Source organism: Orbicella faveolata, unplaced genomic scaffold, assembly GCF_042242905.1.
Source record: "Orbicella faveolata isolate gen_17 unplaced genomic scaffold, um_ofav_v1 contig_25, whole genome shotgun sequence".
In the NCBI taxonomy this organism is placed as follows: Eukaryota; Metazoa; Cnidaria; class Anthozoa; order Scleractinia; family Merulinidae; genus Orbicella; species Orbicella faveolata.
The window spans coordinates 23,787,501-23,811,422 of record NW_028301553.1 but is presented as its reverse complement, the minus strand read 5'-3'; the positions used below and the strand labels follow the sequence as shown (position 1 = coordinate 23,811,422).

The 23,922-nt window shown below is 39.3% G+C and overlaps 1 protein-coding gene across 3 annotated transcripts in view; it reads right to left on the bottom strand.

The window, feature by feature from the left end:
• Window position 1: 1 nt before the first annotated feature.
• Window positions 2-23,922, bottom strand: part of LOC110053037 (scavenger receptor cysteine-rich domain superfamily protein-like) — a 24,890-nt gene continuing 969 nt past the window's right edge. The window contains exons 2-11 of one of the 3 annotated variants that reach the window (XM_089294290.1): window positions 10,426-10,473; window positions 9,733-10,041; window positions 8,227-8,532; window positions 5,378-5,686; window positions 4,602-4,907; window positions 4,015-4,323; window positions 2,688-2,993; window positions 1,367-1,675; window positions 503-808; window positions 2-186 (exon numbers count right to left, since the gene is read on the bottom strand). In XM_089294290.1, coding sequence (XP_089150416.1) covers window positions 2-186; window positions 503-808; window positions 1,367-1,675; window positions 2,688-2,993; window positions 4,015-4,323; window positions 4,602-4,907; window positions 5,378-5,686; window positions 8,227-8,532; window positions 9,733-10,041; window positions 10,426-10,473 — 2,693 coding nt within the window. Of the gene's footprint in view, window positions 187-218; window positions 809-1,366; window positions 1,676-2,687; window positions 2,994-4,014; window positions 4,324-4,601; window positions 4,908-5,377; window positions 5,687-8,226; window positions 8,533-9,732; window positions 10,042-10,425; window positions 10,474-23,922 lie in introns of those variants that run through there. The other 2 variants (XM_089294289.1, XM_089294291.1) reach the window with 2 other exon arrangements.

The window sequence follows — 23,922 nt, the reverse complement described above, 5'->3', positions numbered from 1 at the left end:
ATCACCCCTTTACCTTGTCCATAAGCAGCAGAACGAAGTGCCAGCACAGCTCCATCGAATCCCAGCTGGCGACAGACCACGTTGGCCTCTGGTAGTTCCCAGTAATCATGGCAAATGTACCCCAAACGCCATCGTAGAATATTTCGACACGACCTTCATGGGGCGCATTTCCACCAAGCAAACGAACTGTTAAGTGAAAAATACTGGCTCAGCAAATTGCCAAGGCAATGTTCTTACCAAAAAAGAGTTTAGTTACTATCCCCGTACATTATTTCAACTTTAAAACTGAAGACTGATACTTTTCCGTAAGCATTATTCTTCTTTTTCTTGATGCTCATACCTTTCGTAGAGTTTTGCATGTATGTCATTTTTTTCATTACTAAAACCACCGTGCAATAATTGGCAGTGTCTCGACATCTTTGTCCAAGAATAAAAGGAATCGGAGAAAAAAATGAGAATGCGAGAATGTCTCTGTTTTTGACAGAAACAATTCTGCCCCTACCTTTAGGAATGCTGCACACAACACCCGCAAGTTGACCGATTTTGCAGCTGTGACTTTTCCATCCTTCATGAAAGCACATGACAAGCGATTTTTCATTACCATTGCATTGTAAATTGTTCATCCACGTCGTGCCATCTTCTTTTGAAGAGCCGCTGTAAACCAACGTAGCCTTTGTAAAACCCAATTCTCTGCAAACCACATCAGCGTCTAGTTTGTCCCAATGCTGATCACAGACCCATCCCCAGGTATTGTTATAATAGACTTGAACCAGGCCTTTACTGGAAAAGGTTTGTCCATCTAGACGAACTGTTGGTAAGAGTAAGGTGGCAATGGGCTCTTTGCTCAAAGTTTAGGCATTTATTTTTAAAAACAGCGCTTCCAAATTTACCTTTACACACTTAAACAAAATAAAAACTTTTAAAATGTCTGACTTAAGATTCACGTACTGAAAAAAAGAAGAAACATTGAAAAGACCCTTTTGTTCTTTGACTTCATGTAAGTCACTAAGAGATATCCTATATTGGTGGGAGTGCGTGATCACGTGTGACAGCTACGGGTGGAAGGTGGAAGTCTCCCTTTGGACCTTGGCTAGAGCAAGTCTTAGACAGCTTAATGGTATCCTCTTAAGAGCTTCTGCCTGCGAGACTGGAGCAAACTTGAAAATGAAGATTGGCCGATTTTCTTAAAAATCCACACGCAAAGTTCTTATGCAGACTTATGTAAAATGCCAATGTTTCAGCTCCACCTGACTTGACTCAGTGAAATCTATAATGTTACTGAGCAGAAGCACGGCAAAAAAGATCCACTTGTCAATTAGAAGTACGACTTAAGCGCGCATTGTTACGTAAGTATTAGTACATTCACCTTTTGGTTTACAGATCACACTGGCATCTTGGTTGTGTAGACAGTCCGTCACTCTCCATCCTCTGTGTTTACACTTAGATATTGCCGTCTCACTTCCAATGCAATTGACATCATCCATCCATATCACCCCTTTTCCTTGTCCATAAGCAGCAGAACGAAGTGCCAGCACAGCTCCATCGAATCCCAACTGGCGACAGACCACGTTGGCCTCTGGTAGTTCCCAGTAATCATGACAAATTTTACCCCAAACGCCATCGTAGAATATTTCGACACGACCTTCATGGGGTGCATTTCCACCAAGCAAACGAACTGTTAAGTGAAAAATACTGGCTCAGCAAATTGCCAAGGCAATGTTCTTAACGACCAAGGGACTGGGTACGATTATTTAAAATCGATTAATTTGAAAAAATAAGCCTAGTGCCTAAAAGAGCTTCTGAAAGTTAGTAAGTTTACCAAATGTCAGTGTTTTTGGTTCAAATATAGATAAAATGAAACTAGTTTTAGTGCTAATTCAATTCAATACTAAGGAAGAACAACGCTGCAAAACAACTGGCCGGAATAATAATTTAGTCTTGTAATAATAGCTTCTTATTAGTCTAAAATGTTCGCTCTCTACGGGAAAATCTCAAACTGAGGTCTTGATGTTTTGACCAACGAGTGGAGACCGATAGGCCAATTTAGATCAATTAAAGTTATGACTTGGCTCCGATGCTTGAGGCCGGAACAAAACGGCAAAAAAAAAAAAATTAATTATTCGTCCCTTGACATCGTTGTAATTTTGTTTTGTTTTGTTTTGTTTTATTCCCCTAAACCTCTCAGCCAAGTTAGAATTTAAATATATCAACATTGACCTATTGTTTAGCAATGATGATTGAAGTAGAAGTGGCGAAATGTTTGGTTATCAACGCTTTTTACCAAACCCTCCACATTATTTAGGAAAATGATCAATAAAGTATTCCGTCCAAAACTGCCTTTACTATACTTAGGATGTAAATCAAATCTAATTTCAAATTCAGAGGAAAAAATCTCATCAAAGTTTCTAAGAATCCAGCTGCGAAAAGTCAGACATACCAATGCCTACAACAAATCACGGTTTCTTCTTAAAATTCTAAATCCTCGTCGTGATAAAATGCAGACTCAGAGTGTTCATTGCCACTCATTTTTTTGCAGCTGTTGCAGTTGTTATTAAAAAAAGCACACAACATTTGTGAAATATGTCTTGCTCTCTCTCTTAGTAAGGTATTACCAATAACTTGTAATACGAGTGGACTTTACGATTTCGCATGAACACTCGTTTCTGTTCAGTAGTCATTAACCCTACCTTCAGGAACTTTACACACCACACCCGCATGTCGACCGTTTGTACAACTCTGTTTTTTCCATTCATCATGAACGCACAAGACCAGTGACATTTCATCGCCACTGCACTGTAAATTGTTCATCCATATCGTGCCACCTTCATTTGCGGCACTGTTGTAAATCATTGTAGCGTTGCTAAATCCCAGTTCTCTACAAACCACGTCAGCGTCTTGTTCGTCCCACTGCTGATCGCAGATCCCGCCCCAGGTCTTGTTATAATAAACTTCAACCAGACCTTCACTGGAAAATATATCTCCACCTAAGCGAACTGTCAGAAAATAACGATGGCTGATATCAGTACTCGGTAGCTTGATTATTCCATTTAGGGAATAAGTGTATGTTACAGGAATTCACATTTTACACATTTTTAAAATTGCATAAGATGTTTGTTTCATACCAAGGGATGTAAACATAGAGAAACAAATATGACGACATGATTGATCATCGCATTTATGCACACAACTTAAGCAGTGGTGAAATAAAATCAGGCCTGATTCGAACCCATGACCTCTGCGATACCGGTGCAGTGCTCCACTGTGAACTGATCTATTCAGCCAACTAGGAGCTTTTCACTTTGTGAGTTCGTAATATACCAGTAGATGGTGAAGAATACAAATGAATATTGCACCATCTACGGGTATGTTACGAACCAGATTCAGATTGGTTTGATAGTTCAATTGGAAGAGCACTGCACCGGTGTCGCAGAGGTCATGGGTTTGAATACCGTTCAGGCCTGAATTTTGTTTCAGGCTTTTTAAAGCCTGAAGAAAGTTTCACATTTGCTTAAGTTATGTCCATAACTACGATGATCAATCATGTCTTCATATCTTTCTCCGTAGTCCAAATTTATGCTCTTTGATATATTCATTTGTATAGAGAAACAAAGTTTAGATGACTCCGCAAGCTTATTGAAAAGGCGTGACTTATTGAAAAGGCGTGAGCTAGAAAGGTGATAGTAAAGGTTCAGCGTTCTTTGGGAAGAAAACTCTGAGTAGACGGCTACATATAAATATTGTACTCTCCTCATAAAAAATAAATAAATAAATAAATAATCTGATAAAAGAAACTTTTCAATATTAGACCAGAAATAATTTTGGAATCACTTGAAAAATTATCATAAATAAACTTGTTTACAAAAATAGCGTATGAAATTCTCCTGAACTGACAAGATACGATACTTTACACTTCTCTAAAATGTGTCTGCGTACTCCGCGTGTTCCGCGTGATATAGTTCCTTTGGTAATGTAAGGAGACAAAAATTTGTTTCTATCATTTATTTGACACATTACCTTTTGGCTTACAGATCACACTAGCATCTTGGCTGTGCAAACAGTCCGTCACTCTCCATCCCTTGTGTTTACACTCGGATATCGCAGACTCACTTCCGGTACAATTGACGTCATCCATCCATATGACCCCTGTTCCTTGTCCATAAGCCGCAGAACGAAGTGCCAGCGCAGCTCCATCGAATCCCAACTGGCGACAGACCACGTTGGCTTCTGGTAGTTCCCAGTAATCATGACAAATTGTCCCCCAGACTCCATCGTAGAAGATTTCAACACGGCCCTGGTTTAGCTTGGCTCCGCCAACAAGCCTCACTATCAATTAAATAGATCAAATTTTAATTTTTATGGCAATTATCATAAACATGGCGAAATGTTCTCGTGGACCAAAATCACTTAATATTCTCATCTTACTGTTCCAGACTGAAATTAAGCACAGCAAAAGGTATCGTCTCAGTCGTTATTTTAGCACAGTGTGGAACAAAAATGCAGCAAAATCACCGAGATAGTGTGCTTTTAAGGAAATATTGCCAATAATAAGATCGTAAACTTAGATGGTTTGTGTTATGGAACTCTACCTTATTAAGCCCTACCTTCAGGAAAACTGCATACAGTGCCAACTTGTGGAGTGTTCGTGCAAGCATGGTTTTTGAATCCCTCATGAAAGCACAAGACTAAAGATGTTTCACTGCCATGACACTGTACATTTTTCATCCACATCGCACCACCCTTTCTTGCAGCAGTGTTGTAAATCATTGTAGCGTTCCTAAATCCCAGTTCTCTACAAACCACATCGGCGTCTTGTTTGTCCCACTGCTGATCGCAGATCCCGCCCCAGGTCTTGTTATAGTAAACTTCAACCAAGCCTTTACTGGAAAATATATCTCCACCTAAACGAACTGTCAGAAATAAAGATGGCTAATATTAGTACCACTTGTCGAATTACTATTCCTTTCATTTGTATAACTGATAAAGGTACATACACGTCACTGGAGTCCACATCTTGCATACTAAACTTCATTAGATGTTTGTTTGTAGCCACAGGATGGAAACATCGCGAAACAGAGTTTAAACGACGTCACAAGCTTATAGAATGGCGTGACGTACCAGTCGTATGACCATAAGTTTGTGAGTTTGAGAGTCAAAGTATTGATATAGCCTTCGTTGTTATATGCTCGGGGTAACGAAACTGAATTTTGCATTTAAGTAAAACCTTTTAATTCAGTGTTTTGAAATTTGCTACAGCTATTACACGCCGATTAAAACAAATACGTCTACAGAAACCAAAAGAGAATTAACAAGATACTAGAACCACGTCTGTGTTTTAAAGTTCTGTCTCATAATGCACTTATTTGTCAGCTAACTTCACCTTTTGGCGTGCAGATCACACTAGCATCTTGGCTGTGCAAACAGTCCGTCACTCTCCATCCCTTGTGTTTACACTCGGATATCGCAGACTCACTTCCGGTACAATTGACGTCATCCATCCATATGACCCCTGTTCCTTGTCCATAAGTCGCAGAACGAAGTGCCAGGACAGCTCCATCGAATCCCAACTGGCGACAGACCACGTTGGCCTCTGGTAGTTCCCAGTAATCATGACAAATTGTCCCCCAGGCTCCATTGTAGAAGATTTCTACACGGCCTTGGTTTAGCTTGGCTCCACCAACAAGCCTCACTATCAATTGAATATACCAAAATTTAATTTTTTTTTTTTTTTTATCTTTACGCAAGAGAAATTTTCTCGTGGACCATGAAAGCGCGAAATCACAAAACTCGGGTGAAGAAATGTATTGCAATTTCGGCTAAGGAAAATAAAACAAAATAAACTAGAAAAATTAATGCTGCGGAAAGATAGCTAACTAAATATGCATCAAACATTCAGAGAGCACGGTTTGAAACGGTTTCATCAACCAGTCTGACTGTTGAATGGAACGAGACGGGCCTAAAGTGGCTCCATAGGGTAATCTTTTATGGCGTTCCGCGCGCAAGTGTTACGTGCTGAATGCTGTTTTTGCATTCGTTTTTACACCCACTCCTCTCAAACTTATTACATGTAATAAACAATGATTATATGGTTGGTTTGCAGTGTCACGCCATCAAAAATAAAAATCGTAACCATTCAATAAATCAAGTCAAGAAACTGAGATATGAAAGATGATTGATATATAAATAACCTCGCCAAGTTTTAAGTCTGTACGGTTTTCCATGCCCGCGTTCTTCGGGAAAGTGTTTCACTCAAATTTATAGAGCTTTGTATGGTGTCGCCATGTTTGTGCCCATCGGAGGGACACAAACATGGCGACCGTAAAGTAACGTCTGTCATTGAGTTTTGCCATTGAAACGAAACTTTACTACTCTAGAGCTCCGATACATTGAAATTAATACTTTGTCTAGAGCAAGAACTGTTTAGTTAGTAAAAACTTGAGCAATAACTCATCTTTTGACTTACTCGACAGCCTTATCGAGCCGCCATTTTAATGTCACGCAACGCATAAACTTGAAAATTCCGACGTGCTCCATTACATAATGAGGAACCCTGTCGGGCTTAAACGTTGCAAAACGTCAAGTTATTAGAGGGTCTTACATCTGATGAAACGAAAACTTCACAAGGATTGGTAATTTCTTATTTTGGAAATTGATGACGTGACATGAAAACCGGCAATAGTGTCTCGCTATCATCTCAGTTAAAATTATGGGTTTTAGTCTTGAATTATAAATGCCCAAACAAATGTTTTTTTTTTTTCTTTTTTATGGCTTTGTTAATGATTTTCTTGAATTTCCTTCGGTCAAATCTTCCAAACTTTTCACAGCATATCGCATTTTGCGGGAAACAAATTTTAAACAAAAAAAAAAGTAGGGTTTGTAAAGGCAAGTTTTTCGATTTTTGCAAATTTATGTCTTTTACCGCTGCGAAAAAGCTGGTCTTATAGATTTCCCCGAAAAATGGGCTCCGACTAAAGTAAAACAGTTACTACCAGCTAGTTTGCCAAGTTTTACGGAATTTCACGGAAGGAAACGCCAGAAAAGTCACTGTCAGTTATGCTTTCTGTGCTCGTGTTGATGTCATAAAATATCGAAAAACACTGACGTTTTCCTTCGAGCGCGCGGAGATTACCTGCGCTTTCGTCCTCAGTGCGTAGGATCGTAAAACTACAGGGAGCCACCTTAATGCTTTCTGCTTACCGCCTAGCTAATTTTTATCGGGGAGTGGAGAATAAAGTTTTATTTGGGGATGCTCCGCCCAGAGGTCAAGCCCCTTTCCCCTTTGTCTACCATTTAGACAGAAAAGGGACCACTTTTGTATACCTTTAATTGAAAAAAGGTTCCCCTTTCAACTGAATAATTTCATAATTTGCCCGTATTATGAATAAATCGCCAGAAAAGGGAGTCGTCTTGACATTTTGATGTAGTGCTTAATAAATTATATGATACAGCTTTTAAGTGCGTTTGTTCGAAATAGTGTTAATTAAAGGCCTTTTATATACCTGAAGCCTGAAGAGGTACCCCGTTCTGGAGCGCCGCCCCCCGTCCCCACCACCCGCCCGTATAAGCCATTATACAAAGTACCTCCCCGAAATTTCCATAAGGTCTTATCATCCACACTGTCTTGGCCATCTTCTTTTGAAATGATGGTATCGTCATTGTATAAAATGATCCCTTGATATAATTGTACCCGTGCAGATTGCAAGAAGCTAGTTCAATAAAGACTACAATCCAGGCTCTACCGTCATTGTAAACCACTTAACTCGTTTTCTCGGAAAGTACTGTACGGACCCTCGTTTTTTCTCTTTTCCCGCTCCGCGCCTGGGACATAAATCAAAGGGGAAAAACTCGCTTGGTATAATTTACTATATGGACCTCGAAATCGGTCAGTAAGAGGTCTGTAACAATACTTTCTCAATTTAAACAACTTTACTTTAGTGTTGAAACATTTTGTAAAGGTTATTTATTACAGTTCGTTCAATGAGCCTTGAAAATCTCAAATGATGATTACGTGTGGTATCAAAATGTATGCGGAAACCAGAGGAAGCATAAAAGAAAACCACCGCGCGGTTGGTTTGTTATTATTAAATTTTGTAGAAATACAGTATTTAACAGTTCTTTAATTTATTTGGAGCCACTTATTTTTCGCTGAGATAAACTGCGAGCTTTTCACTTCTCATATTTGAATAAAGACTTATATTAGTCAAACTAGCGACAATGTAATGCAATTACCTTCAGGAACTTCACACACCACACCAGCTTGGCGACCGTTTGTACAACTCTGTTTTTTCCATCCATCATGAACACAAGAAACTAGGGATGTTTCATTGCCATGACACTGTAAATTGTTGATCCACATCGTATCACCTTTATTTGCAGGGCTGCTGTAAATCAATGTAGCATTTCTAAATCCCAGTTCTCTACAAACCACATCAACGTCTTGTTTGTCCCACTGCTGATCGCAGATCCCACGCCAGGTCTTGTTATGATAAAATGCAACCAAGCCCTTATTGGTAAAGGCTTTTTCTCCTAGACGAACTGTTTGAAAGTGTGAAACATATATTAGTTTCTGAGTAAATGCGTTAAACATTAAATTTTTTGGAATAATCTAAAAATGCTAAGTTTTAGAGTTTACCGCTTTTGTTATAAAGAAAACTTCTTTTGGGTGCCATGCTGGCAATTTTCTGATAAAAATTACATCATTGAATCTTATCATAGTGTTGTTATTGTTATTGATGATGACGATGACAATGACGATGACGATGATAAAGGTGAAGGTGAAGGTGAAGGTGAAGATAGAGATGGAGATGGAAATGGAGATGGAGATGGAGACGGAAACGCAGATGGAGACGTAGACGGAGATGAATACGAAGATGGAGACGGAGACAGAGATGGAGGTTGACGTTGAGGTGAAGGGGGAGATGGAAGCGGAGGTGAACGTGAGGGTTAAGGTGAAGATAAAGATAAAGATGAAGACGATGGTGATGATTTAGATGAAGATGAAGATAAAGATGAAGATGAAGGTGAAGGTGAAGGTGAAGGTGAAGGTGAAGGTGAAGGTGAAGATAAAGATAAAGATGAAAATGAAGATGAAAATGAAGATAAAGATAAAGATGATGATGAAGATGAAGATGGATAAGAGATGGAGATGGAGATAAAGATGGAGGTCAAGATGCAGGTGGAAGTGGAGGTGGTTGAAAAGGTGGAGGTGGAGGTGGAAGTGAAGGTGGAGGTGAAGATGGAGGTGGTGGTGGAGGTGGAGGTGAAGGTAAAGGTGAAGATGAAGATGCAGATAAAGATAAAAATAGAGATGCAGATGATAATCAAAATGAAGATGAAAATGAAGATGAGGACGAAGATGAGGATGAAGATGAGGAGGAAGATGACATGAAGATGACCATAAAGACGAAGACGAAGAAAAAGAGAAAAATGATGATGATGATGAAGATGTAGATAAAATAAAGTTTAAGATGAAGATGATGATGGAGATGAAGCTGAAGATGAAGATGAAGATGAAGATTTAGATGATGATAAAGATGATGATGATGATAATGATGATGGAGATGCAAGTGATGATGATGATGATGATGATGATGAGAAAAGGATCACTTTCTACCACATTTTAACACAGATTATTTGGACTGGCAATATCTACTTGACAGTAATTTTAAGTAAGGAATTCCTATTTAAGCCTTCAGCTATAAACGTACTTCGGCAATCATGAGGTAGTATGTTCACCTTTTGCAATGCAGATCACACTGGCATCTTTACTATGATCACAGTTACCCATTCCCCATCGTTTGTAACGACACTGAAATATTGACTTCTCATTTCCTGTACAATTTACGTCATCCATCCATATCACCCCTGTTCCTTGTCCATAGGCTGCAGATCGGAGTGCTAGCAAAGCCCCATCGAATCCCAACTGGCGGCAGAGGACGTTAGCGTCGGGTAGTTCCCAATAATCATGACATATCGTTCCCCAGACTCCACTGGAGAATATTTCGACCCGACCTTGATTTGGTGCCGTTCCACCAACTAATTTCACTGAAAATTATAAATAGCGTCGTCAGTGTTGTAAATCAGCGAATTATTTTCGTGGAGAACAAGCGAGTTTGAAAGAGCCATCGTTGATTAACTCTTAATTGTTATGGGTTATCCACCATTCGCTTTATCTTCTATCAATGTTTTCTCCTTTTAGTATTGGTCCATAACTTTTTCAAGGGCGATTTGTTTACTGGTGGCCGCGAGTGTGTGATCCGAAATGTTAGATTCATCAACAGCGTTTCAACTATGAAAGTATTCTATCGATTGGAAGTAATTTACTTCCAAATTTCTTCGCGCACTTAAGCTAAATTCCAAATTCTAAAAGCCTATTATGATGTCTGCTGTGGTCATGACACTAGTTTGGATTCCTTGTACAATACTTACCATTTACATTGCCATTTACACACGTTGTCCATTTCCTAACCTGGATACCTGCAAAGTTCCAACAGTCCTTACTTTAATGTTATATACATTTAAGTGCAAACTCGTTCCCAGGTTCTCTCCTCAGCCTTCCTTGTCATTAGGACAAAGACCCTGGTTGCGGATGGTCACTTGACCACCCGGAATCTGGGTGGTAAATAAAACTGTTGGGCGGGAGGAGTGGCAAAGTGTTTTGATTGTTGCTCCGACAAACTTATTGGGTTTCAAATCCTTGGAAATCCTTGAGCAGTCGCTAAACACTACCCTCTTTATTGGGGTTTGGAGTCGAATTTTGCCGATAAAGAATGCTAAATTATTTCTACCGTCTCTAAAACATAGAAGACTTTCGTTCACAAAAAAATTCGCCAGCCAAATGGAGCACAGACTTTTCGACTGTAAACACAAGTAGAACGTCACGCACCGAGTCGAAGTGGAACCAATGGATCAGTCCCTTAAATATTTGAATTCGGAGGTACTTTATTTTCTTCTTTGTGCGGTATTTTGGATGGTAAAAAGTATTTCTCTCACACGGCCGATTAGCCGAGTATTCTGACTTGCGTTTGATTTACATCACTGCAAAATGATTCACAGATTTGTTGACATAAGGAACGTCATCCGGCACTTGTATTCCATCTGTATCAGGTTTATGTAAATTTATATTTACTGACAGATGTTTCAACACGGATACTTGGCATAGTCAAGAATTATGTTTTACAAAATGGTAAATAAAACATCGTTTTATATAGCGAGCAATATGAGGTACCGCGAAGTTAAGTCAGGCAACATGAAACAGCGAAACAGTTTTACTTCTTAGTAATCTTAAATCGACCGGCTGGAATTGAAATTGTATTTGTCGGTATGTGGTTTAATAAAACCTTTCTTCGACTCAGCCGAGATCGACAAAAATTATGGAAACGTTCGTAACACAGGTGGTCGCGTGACCAGTCGCAACGAGGGTCTTTCTTCCAACGGCAAGGGAGGCAGAGGAGAGAGAGCCTGGAAACGAGGTTGTTTAAAGCGGTGACAAACGTTTTAACAATTATTTTTCAGCATCTATATATTTCGAAAGATCGTTATCCTTTTTTAAGTCCAATTATTGGCGAACAATCTATAATCATTTCATTGATATTGCATTGGTATGATAGTAAAAAAAAATCCCTTAATGTTAGCTTTAAGAACTTTTAACCCAAAAACAGCATCCATTTTCTTATTAAGTATTACATTGTAATTAGCATGTCAGGGTTCAACTTTTCACGAAGTTTAAAAGTAACTGAGGGTGCGAATTCAGAGCCACTTTGATTAAAAAAATAATAATAATAAGAGTGGCTCTGAATCCCTTCCCACGATTTTTCTATTTTAGTAATTAAGACAAAATACTGTATTTTAACATAACAACTACAATTCTATATTAGAAAAATAACCGAACGAAAATACGTGCGCTGATTAATTTAAAATCGTGGTTTCTATTTAATAGTTAAATTATGCATTCGAGATTTTTATCGTGCGATAGTTGACGAGAGCGCAGCCCGAGTCAACTATCACGCATAGAAATCGAGAGCGAATAATCTAATTGTTTAAGTATAAATCTACTTGTCATTCAAAACTTTATCTAAATCCTCTTCACAGACACGTCAAAAACGCAAAGAATTGAAGTAGCCGTCATTCTGTTAAAAACCGCAAGCTGCTACGCTACTCACTATCTATCACAGGATAGATAGTGTGTGGCGTAGCCAATCAGAGAACGGCATTCGTGATAGAACGCTAATAGATTTATACCAAGATTCATTAGAATAAATTTACTAGCGTTCTATCACGAATGTCGTTCTCTGACTGGCTACACTACTCACTATCTATTCTATCATAGATAGTGAGTAGCGTGGCAGTGTACCCTTGTTAACAAAATGACATCCGCTTCTTGGCGTTTTTGAGGTGTCTGTGAAGAGGATTTAAGAGAGCATCCATCTGAAAACCATGCAGTAATAGAATATGAGTTCAGATTCTTAGTAGGGTTACATAGTAAGGTGGTAATGCAGTGGGTAGATTATTATCGCAAATTTCTTTAATGTCTAGGAGATTTCGCGGTAAAAGTTTTCGTGATCTAATTTAGGCCAAAAATTGACCATTTTTGACTCATTTTTCAAGTAAAATATTTCTAAAAGCATTGAAACTTTCCAGCTCAAAATGCTGGTGTAATTAATATCATATACAGTGGATCCTCGATTTAACGAGCCTCTATTTAACCTCTAGTTAAGAAGTCCTCGATATAACGAACGATATTCTATGTCCCCGCCAAAGTTACAGGAAAATGTATGGAATAGAACCTCGATATAACGAACCTCCATATAACGAACCTCAATATAACGAATTCTTCGGTATAACGAACATAATCCGGAAGTCCAAACGTAAAATCTACCTCGATATAACGAATTACAGTGTTTCCCTGTTTACATAGACAATTTTCTGTATAACTTCTATGTTGCAACATTTTTAAATCGCTACTCTGAGAGTGTCGTTCTTTTGTAAACAAAAGCTGCGCGTCTGCTTAAAAGTGAAAGTAATTGATACTGAAAGCCACCATGCTTAATGAACTGCATCTCAAAACGCGGCACTTCTGGGTGTCGAAAATTGCATTAAATTACGTGACACAAGTCACCTGTGTTACAAATCAATCATTAACTCTGACCTCGATATAACGAACATTTTGGTCGTTTCCCCTCAAATTCGTTATATCGAGGTTTTCGATATAACGAACCCTCGATTTAACGAACAAATTTGGCCGGTCCTCAGCGACTTCGTTAAATCGAGGTTCCACTGTAATTAGATTGCAATGATACCATTGAGATTTCAAATGACTTAGTGGTTTAGTAACACACGAATTTTAAAAATAATGCCCTACAGGAAGTGTTGAGCGGAAAGGATTTTAGGGTAAAAATAAGTTTGAAAATCGCCGATGCGGCATTGTTTCAAAAGTTTCTTTACCTACTAGTTTATGAAGCCTTTATCGGTTAATAAATACAAGCTAGCAAAGAAAAGTCTGTAAAGTTTAAAACGTTCATGAGATTTTGAGGGACAAAAACGTGCTACATGTCACTGCAGGAAAACAAAGAATTACAAATAGTGTCATAGCATAATAGCTAGGTCGGTTGAGTAAGCACCAGATTCCAATTCATATTAAAATTTAACTTTTACAATAGCTGTTAATGTAAATCAGATGCGACGTTGCACTCAGGGAGTCGGACAAAACTTTTCAAGCACGAACTTTTATTTACATAGGAATGGGGCGGTTTGTTAAATTTCACTCAACCTGATTGGGGAATTCAGAGAGTTGTCTAGTTCTTTGGATCGGTCGGTTTCTAGACTTGTTCTGCAGGATTTATTATCCCTGTGATATTTAGTAAATATAAGCTCGGGGGCGACTCCCATATAAAAAGGGACTGTTCGTGGTAAATTTTGAAAAGAGCCCCTAAGAGGTAGCAAGACCCCATTATGTGGGCGAGGCTTGAAATTTTTTCCATCCCTAAAAGATACCAATTCTAAAACAGCAGATGAACTGACACTTTCACAATTTCCAATAGCGATGAAGACAATTGGCGGTTAACTGAAAAGCCTCGTTATCCAAACGGAATGCACCCTCTTTTATTGAACAGTTGTGAATTCCCGGTGTAAATGCGACAAAATTGAAAATCAGTTGATTTTCAAGTATCTCCTGTCATACTTTTTTTTTGGCTCAATACCCTTAAAGGTACCGTGAAAGCTCTCGCGCTAGACCTTTTAAAGCTGAACGCCCTAAGAGGTACCATAACCGCTTTTTAAACCCCTAAAGGTATGACGAGTGTCCCCGTGCTATTTATATGGGCCTACCCCCGAATATAAAGACAGTTTTTGTTTTACCAATTTCTAGGTTTTCTACAATTTCAGCTCTGCTTTGTTATGTTGCGAAAACGTGAGCGTGATAGTAGATGATAGTTTTGTGGTCAAACGGTCAGAGTGAGTTTCAACTATCATCGACAACACGTTATCATGTGCCGTTTAAAGAGCCTCTTCAAACAAACAAAGTTTCCATTCCGCCTCAACACCAGCGGATGTGATTTTATAACAGCCGTTCAATGATCAAAAACGTCTTTTGAGCAGGTCTTTAATGGTACCAGTGCTGTCTAGTCTTTACACCGACCAGATCCAGCACACTCTTTCTTGGAATGCTGCTAGCGGAGCATTGAAAAGAAGTGATAGCCATTGTAACGTGACCGGAATCGGGGTGAAATCTGATACAAAATACAGCTGTAAGATGTCACAAGAGAGATACTCTGTCACACAATCAATCGTTCCAGCTGTTGCTTTAAATAGCAAAACAACAACGCAAAAAGTCAATGTTCTGCTGGTTGCCATTGCATGGAAAAGAAATAAGTAACATATGATTTCGTTGCGGAGAAAAAATATTGTTTCCAGTGTTTGAACAGAACACGCGACTAAATAGTGAAACAAGTCGGTGAAGTAATAAAATGCTTGGATGTGATGCCACCAGTGGCTCGATAACATCTGTTCAACAAAATTGATATGGTGTTGGGAGTACGACAAAATTAAATGAAGCTTGGTTCCCAAACTAGCTACGTTATTCAACCTTCGAGATAATGATTTCTAAATGCTATGATGAGGCTTTCTACGAAAACATGTCACTTCGGTGCGAGTGCGACCAGCAGGTTTGTATGACAACTTACTTTCCTTTCAATTAGCTACGCCACCTAGCTAAAAGCAGCTTAAATACTGAAGCAAAAACTAAATTAGAGCTGAAAAATGTTTCATAACGATGTTTCTCTTCTCGTTATGTAACGTTTTATTTACATGTTATTTCCACTCCATTCTGACAGCACTTCCTTGTTGACCTCATTTGCATATTGTCACAAACAAACATTGGTTCGATCAGTGCGAAGAGAGATTTTCCCGCAGAGTCCTTTACAGAGTTTTTGCTTCTTAAACCGAAAGATCATTTCTTTGGCAAGCTTTAGATAGCTTCGAATTCGATTGGAAAAACCCCGCATCTCCACAAACAATAACCTTCGAGACGCTACTGCTTAGGTATGACTTGCCTCGGGATGTTGAAATTTAGCTCCTTGTCACATGAGATAAGCCACAGAAGTTTAGTTAACGTTGTTCTAATATTGGTAGAGGTTAAAACTATTCTATGTAAAAATATCATGTCATTTCCAGTTGTTTCTAGCTTGCAGCAAGTGATCAAACTTGATGAATATTTTTACCACGAATTTGAACACTTTTCACTGTCTGGCAGTTTGATTGACATATCTCATAAACAATAGACAGTTAAATCAAACTGTTGCACTCGGTTAATGTACTAGTGATGTTGTACAAGTATGCCAAGTTTCAGGGGAATCGGTGACGTGCGCTGTAGACTTACCTGTATGTTCCTCAGGTGGACTAGGTCTATCTTAAATAAAGTTTTGAACGACTAGTAGACTTATATTAAAACAGTTCGTATAGTGAGATCGTCCGGGTGAGGGTAGTTCTGAAAAGAACTGTTGTTTGTGACTGACGTTTCGACAACCTTGAGCGGAAGTCATCTTCAGAGTCAAGTGAATAGTTTTGTCAGTCGATGATGTTATAAGCCTGGTTCGTTGAACAAAGGCCACTTAACAGTTGTCAACAACTACCGGCGCCTTACAAATGACTTATCCATGACGGAAACGGAACCACTGATACTCCTGGGTTCAAACCATTTACTATGCTATATTAAAACAATTAGATTATTCGCTCTCGATTTCTATGCGGATAGTTGACGACGGCGCAGCCCGAATCAATGACGTAATGATGGCGCGAGCAACGATAAATTGCATTTTGATGATTAAAGCAAACAAGTTGTTTTCTTTTTCGTCGAGGAATTTTCCAACAGAAATAGAAAACATGTTGTCTGTGTTTTTAAGCTTGATAATGACCCAAGTTCGGTCGAAACGTCGCGCGCTGTTACCGTTAGTTTTTACTTCTAATAATACTGCTACCGTCTCGCTTCTGATTGGTTGGAAGCTGATCAATTTATCCCAAATTGTATCGATAGCTGAGCAATTAAATTTTAATTGTCGCATTTGAGCAATGAAGTCGGATAAAACTTTCAGGTTGACCGTTTCAGACAAACAAAAAGCTTCGTAGGAAGAAGCAGCAGTATAAACAAAAACACCACAAAATCGACCGAAACTTAGCACCGCACGTACTTGGAGGGGACTAACGAGAAGAAAAAACTGAAGGGCATTGAAAATTTCTCGCTCGAAGATCTTCACAAAGTTCTCGGATATTTCTACGTCGACCTGGAGGAAAAAAGATGGCAGAAACTACGAGCCAGTGTCCCTGGGAGTTATGCAAACATCCCTAGACCGCTACCTAAAGAACAAAGGTTACAAGGTTTCAATTATTCGGCGACTGAAGGCATTCGCAAAGTTTAAAAATAGGTCCGCAATGCGTACATGTGTGGCTTACGAGTCCACTTGTAACATGTAATGGAAGTTAAACTGAAGAGAAAATATGAGCTGAAAGTAGGTGATAATAAGTCTGTTTGGATTAAAAGTATCGTAACTTACATTGAAAACTTAATTCTGGATATTGGAAGAAATAACTGTCTGGATATCGCTCAGAGGGGAAGTATGGAGTTACAATATCTCTCCAGAGATGAACACTTTTTAGCAGCAATCCTGTTTGCCTGAGAAGTAAGTGACAGGCCTCGTACACTTTTTCAAGCGAAAAATTCAAGGACTTTCCAGTACCCTACTTTGAAATTTCAAGAGCTTTTCTTTTGTGTTGAAAGCACATGCAGAAACGCCAGACAACGAGAGCTTGAAAACACGTGCAAACCAGACATTCGCTGTGCATTTGTGGCTCAATGGACATGCGTGAGATTAAGGAGAGAGCACTAGAACCAAAAGAAACAATTTCAAGTAATTTCAAGGCCCTTGAAATCGGACTGCTGAATTTAAAGGGTTTTCAAGACGCGTATGAACCCAGAAGTGAAAATATTAGAGTAAACTATATGTAATCACTCATTTTTTTTGAGATTTACTAATTGCCAAACAGTTAGACTATGTGCCTTGTTGTACTCAGATTTGCTTTTTTTTTGGAAATTCAATCCAGTTTCTACGTGCATATAAAAATATGTATAATATGGTGGCGTACGTGGCAGGCGTAAACGGGGAAGGGGTAGGGAGGGCGCGCTCACACCAGTCCCTCAGTACCTATTTCCACTCATAATTGTTGAAATCCGCCGAAGAGCCAGTCGGTGATAGTCTTTTGGTGGCCATGGTTCTGAAAGGTCTTCCTGCGGAACACAAAACTTTTTCAGCCATTGTTTCGCAGCGCGACGAGAAGGACGACAAGATGAAGTGCCACGAGTTTAAGACCGCACTCAGGAGTTACAAGGGGACGGAGAAATCCTGCACTCCATCACAAACTGTTGGAGAGAGCGTCATGAACTGTAAACAGAAAACCCTACCGGCAGACAGCTCCATAACATGTTATTCCTGTGGTCAAACTGGACACAAGTCGCCAGCATGTCGTTCCAAAGACAAGAAAAAGAAAGGACACCGATGGTGCAGCCACTGCAAGTCGAAGACGCACAAAACAGAGGTATGTCGTAAGATTTTCATGTGACGTAGTCATATTCCAAAACTAGAAATTAAGACCCTATAGGAAAGTGATGTTTGACAATGTTTTAGCTCTTCTTTTTGTAATAGAGCACTCCAGGCTGTTGCGTTGCGTAATATGAAAATGGCGGCCCGAAAAGACTGTCGCGTAGGTCAAAAGATGAGTTATCGCTTTAGTTTTTGCTACATAAATGGTGCTTGCACTAGAGGAAGCATTTATTTCAATGTGTCGGAGCTCTAGAGTAAAAATTTTCGTTTCAATAGCAAAACTCAACGATAGATGTTCTTGTTATTTTACGGTCGCCATGTTTGTGCCCCTCTGAAGGGCACAAACATGACGTCTCCACACAAAGTTCTATACATTTGGGAGACACACTTTTGCGAATAACGGGCGGATGAAAAACAGCAGAAACCTAATTCATGGCGAGGTTGTTTATATAGCAATCATCTATCATATCCTAGATTCTTGAATTTATTTATCTAATGGTTACGATTCTTAGTTTTGATCACATGACTGGTGAAAACTGAGAATTAGTGTTAGTCAGTGTTATGAGAAGGATGCTTTATTTGAATTCAAAGTAACCGTGGACAATCTTAATTCCGCTAGAGAAAACTCTTTATTAGTTGATACTGGAGCTACTGCTCACATTCTGAATGACAAGTCCAAGTTTCTAAAATTTGATGATGAGTTTAAACCTGAGAATCATTACATAGAGTTAGCAGATGGTAGTAGAGCTAGTGGTGTTGTGCCTGCTAAAGGCAGAGCGCAAGTTATCCTACATGATGTAAAGGGCAATGTTCACAAAGCTTTTCTTGAGGATGCTTTGTACGTACTTAGTTATAAGCACCTTCTGTTCAAGCAGCAATTGATAGGGGTAGCGCTGTAAATTTGACACCAAATTCTGCTGAGCAGAATGCACCAGATGGGACGAAATTTGCCATAGGGAAACATGGCAAACTTAATTACCTAAGTAACATAATGTCTAGTAGTGGAGCACACACTGCTGAGACCTGACACCGAATTCTAGTACACTGCAACATGAATGATGTGTATAAGCTAGAGGGTGTAGTGGAAGGGATGAAAATAACAACAAAAGGTAAGCCTGAATGTGACACTTGTGTGCAAGGAAAAATGTCACAATATCAAAACAGAAAGCCAGATCGCCGTGCAACTGCTTCCCTCCAGTTGGTCCATAGTGACCTAGCAGGCCCTATTACCCCAGAATCAAAGGAAGGTCACAAGTATGCAATGCATGGTATTTGTTGATGACTATTCAGGTGCTTTGGGAGTATAGTTTCTTAAGAACAAAAGTGATGCCACTAGGACAACTGAGCAGTTCTTGGCTGATACTTCACCCTATGGCAAAGTGAAACGATTACGATCTGATAATAGGGATGATTACATTAATGAAGAGCCCAGATCCCTCATGTTAAAGAATCAAATTAAACATGAGCAATCAGCCCCGTATTCGCCTCATCAGGGTGGAACAGCCGAGAGAACCTGGAGGCCCCTCTTTGATATGGCTGGATGTTTGTTAATTGGAGCAGAGTTACCTAAACAGTTGTGGACTTATGCAGTCCTGACGTCAGCACATATACGCAACAGTTGCTACAACCATAGAACAGGTAAAACTCCATATGAGTGTTTGACAGGTATCAAACCAAATTTGTCCAACATGCACGTAATTGGTACAGAGTGTTATACATATGTACAGAGTTAAACCAAATGGGACGTTCGAGCTGAGAAAGGTATTTTTGTGGGCTATGACAGGTCCAGCCCTACATTTCTTGTGTATTACCCACATCAAAATACTATCAAAAAAATCCGATGTGTCAAGTTCACTGAGAGGCTTGACCACGTTGATGAGTGTTGAACTGTTGCCTGATTCTGCTAAACCAGAACCTGAAAAGCCAATACATGAAAATGAGGTCGCCAATGTTGGGCGTTATCCTATCAGAGATCGTGTCAGACCAAAATACCTCGATGATTATGTAACTGGGAAAGATCTGGATAATGCAGTTGATGATGCCGCAAAATGTTCAATTGATTTTTGCTACAGATTAACCAATGCTTCCCAGTCGTACCAAGATGCAATCTCATATCCAGATTCCAGTAAATGGAACGATGCCATGGATGAAGAGTTTAATGCATTATGGGAGAATGAAATATTTGAGCTACCTCTCTACCAGATGGTCGAACCTTAGTGGGGGGAGAGTGGCTCTATGTAATAAAACCAAGTCCAAATGGGGAAGAAAAGTACAAGGCACGTTTTGTTGCCAAGGGTTCCTCCCCAGTCCCCAGAGTAGATCACTACGAGACTTTTTCACCAATTGCCCATATGACCTTAGTTCGCATGTTAATGAGTAAGCTGTTCAAAAGGGCATGGTAATACATCAGATGGACGTTAAAATGGCCTATTTGAATGCCCCCATCGACTGTGATTTATACATGGCACAACCCGAAGGTTATGATAGAAAAGGTCCCAATATGGGGAGAAACTTGTGTGTAAATTGAGAAAGTCATTGTATGATCTAAAGCAAAGCGGTCGTAACTGGAACGTGTTACGTGAGCATTTTGCTCAGGATGGTTTTGTGCAATCTCTAGCTGATCCATGTGTGCATGTCAAGACTACTGAAAGTGGTCATGTTATTGCAATTGTGTGGGTTGATGACATTATTATTTCAGGTAGCAGCATAGATGTACTGAAAGAGGCAAAAGAGTCCCTGATGGCGAGATTCAAAATAAAAGACCTCGGGGTACTTTCATGGTTTTGGGTATTCAGTTCAAGTGCAAAGGTGATTTTATTGAAATGAGCCAAAATCAGTATGTGGACAACATTTTGTCAAAATTCAGAATGTCAGATTGCTAACCAAAAGTAGTCCCAGTGAATCAGGTGCAAACAAACCCAGTGAAACCAATGAAAGTGATTTTGAAAACACAAATTTGTATCGTGGAATCGTTGGAAGTTTAATCTATCTCATGACTTGCACCAGACCTGATTTGTGTTATGTTGTAGCATATTTATCCCAGCATTTGTCAAAACCAAAGAAGTCCCATTTTGGAATGGCTAAGCAAGTACTAAGGTATTTAAAGGGAACTCCAAACAGGTGCTTGAAGTTTGCTAAGACAAGTCAACCAAACCTAGTGGGAAACAGTGATTCAAACTGGGCTATGTCTGGTATTAGTGGTTATGCGCATCCAAGTTATGTAATGAAAGTTCACTGATCTAGTGGAAAAGCAAAAAGCAAACAATTGTAGCACTGTCTACATGTGAAGCTGAGTTTGTGACATTAGCCACAGCTACTCAAGAAGCTAAGTTTCTTAGGCAACTTTCGAGTGATGCAATGTTCCTCCCTTGTAAGAGTGTTTGTATGTACGTAGACAACGAGGGAGCAATTACATTAGCTAATAATCCTATACATCACCAAAGATCAAAACACATTGATGTAAAATATCATTATGTAAGACTCGAAATCCAGAATAGAGCTCTTGAGTTGGCCTATATACCAACAGACAATAATGTTGCAGATGTATTCACTAAGCCTGTAACCAGAGTTAAACTTAATAGATTAGTGGGTTAACTTGATGTAGTAAACCCCAAGTTTTGTTTGAGTGGGGGTGTTAAGATACAAACTCAACTTAGGAAAACCGGAAGTGTTTTATGTAGACCGGAAGTAGCTGTAAGTTCAACACCAGGTTGAGGCTATGTATTACACCATATACTTTTGGTGTGTCTTATTTACCAGCTCCCAGACTGTATTTCACTTCCACAGGGGGATAAATCGTGTGCGACATAGCGCGGTGCGAAATAATTGAAATATCACTTATCCAAAAGAATGCTATACGTCATCGCTTAAAAAGCATTACTTAAAATAGATATTTTACCTTCAATATTTTAAATAAATGTCTTCTTTCGTCAGCGTGAAATAATATGAATTCAGAACTGTAAACTCTTTCAACAAACTTAAATACTGCAAAATCAACTTGCATCTGTGCGGATAAAGTGAAACGTGTTTTTGAAAGTACATCAACAACGTACGCAAACTTCAAAACAGGAGAAACAACAAACAGTATTCTCATTGTTTCTCTCTGAAATCAACACCTTATCATCTTTAAGGACATTTCCCAGCGCTAATTACTTCACCGGAAATTAATTTGTTGTTTTAAAGGTGTACCTGTTATCAATGAACCTTGGACCAGTTCTTACTATGAGTTGGCCCGTTAGCGGAAATTTACCCGATACTGGATAGACCAAAATACACCCTCAAATCTTCGTTAAAAAGCTCAAATTAAAAGCACTCCGCTGATCCTAAAAACTTCAAAGAAGAAAGCAAAGGACAAGTTTTTCACTCCCCGAAACCAAAGACGGGGAATTTTTAGGTTTAGTGTCTCATTTACTAGCTCCCAGAGTGTACTCCACTTCTACAGAGGCATAAATTGTGCGCGACATAGGCGGGGGGCGAAATCACTATCCAAAGAAATACTGCACGCTGGCGTAAACTGGTCACGTTACAAATTTTGAAGTCATGAAGTCATCGAGACCACGCTTACAACCAAGATGGCTGACTCAGACTAGTGCGACGTGCGACACTAGACCACGTGACAGGCGATCGACTCTCGTAGACAAATAAATAAATAAATCGGATCGTGCGATAATGTGGCTATACACTTTGTGTAGGCCACACAAAAACAAGCGAAGTAGTCACGCGAGTTACACAATCCGAGGTTTACGCTATCCACGGCTAATTTTAGAACGGTTGTGTTTTTTCCCCTAGCATTGACATAAACGCGGCAAATTCTGCAAGCTCCTGTTTACCTAGATCAGAGCCCACAAAGCCCACAAGAAATACTCGCAAAATTGCAAATAAATTAATGTACATCGCTTCTGGCTGAATAAACTTGCACAGTAAACACGATCTCATTTGTCACGTAGCGAAAGTGAAAGCTTCAACGTCAACATATTCCATGGCTGACGTAATACCTTTTTTGAGCGTACAGAGTGTTTTCACTGTCACGTAATAAAAAATAAAATCAAAAATCATTCAGTGGATAAAGTCAAGAAATTGTGGTATTATAGAAGATCAATAAAGAAGACATTTCTCTAGTTTAAGGTGTGTGCGTTGTCCCAAAGTTGAGAAATTCGTCGCAATGTTCCGCGCAAATTTACAGAGCCTAGTATGGAGCCGCCGTGTTGGTGTTCCTCTGTGGGACATCAATATGGCGGCCCAAAAATAGTGTTAACATCTGGAACTTACTTTGGCTATCTAGGACACTGCTTAACTGCACTGAACAAACAAACATTTAAACAAGCACTTTTCCAAATACTTTAACGTCTTAAATGGCTGAAAATCACGAGATAAATACATATTTTTCAACAAACGCTTTATGTCACGCACCGCCATAACTCTAAAATTCAAAATGCGCTGGTTTCCAAACGAAGGACGCTATTGAGCTGGAAAGTTGAAACAGATAGAAAATTAGTACCCCTTATGCCTAATGAGGATAAAAACATTAGCGGCTCTTTAGTTTTGGATTTAAGAATTTGATCACGTCACATGAAAACACTCTGTTTACTACTCCCTTCGAGTCCAACGCTTTGCCGCATTGAATTTTGCAGCTATAACGTTGAAAGGCACCTTTAATGAGTAAAGGACTCGAACAATTCAAGCTCTGGGCTCGTCTCAAAGTTACAAAAGGATTGAAAATAAACCCAACAAATCTAATGACACGAACAAGACATCAGTTTACCCTAGCGAGTAAACGCATCAACACGGAAGTGATTGAGCACAAAAACAAGCGGCTGCCTAGAATGTAGGATCATGT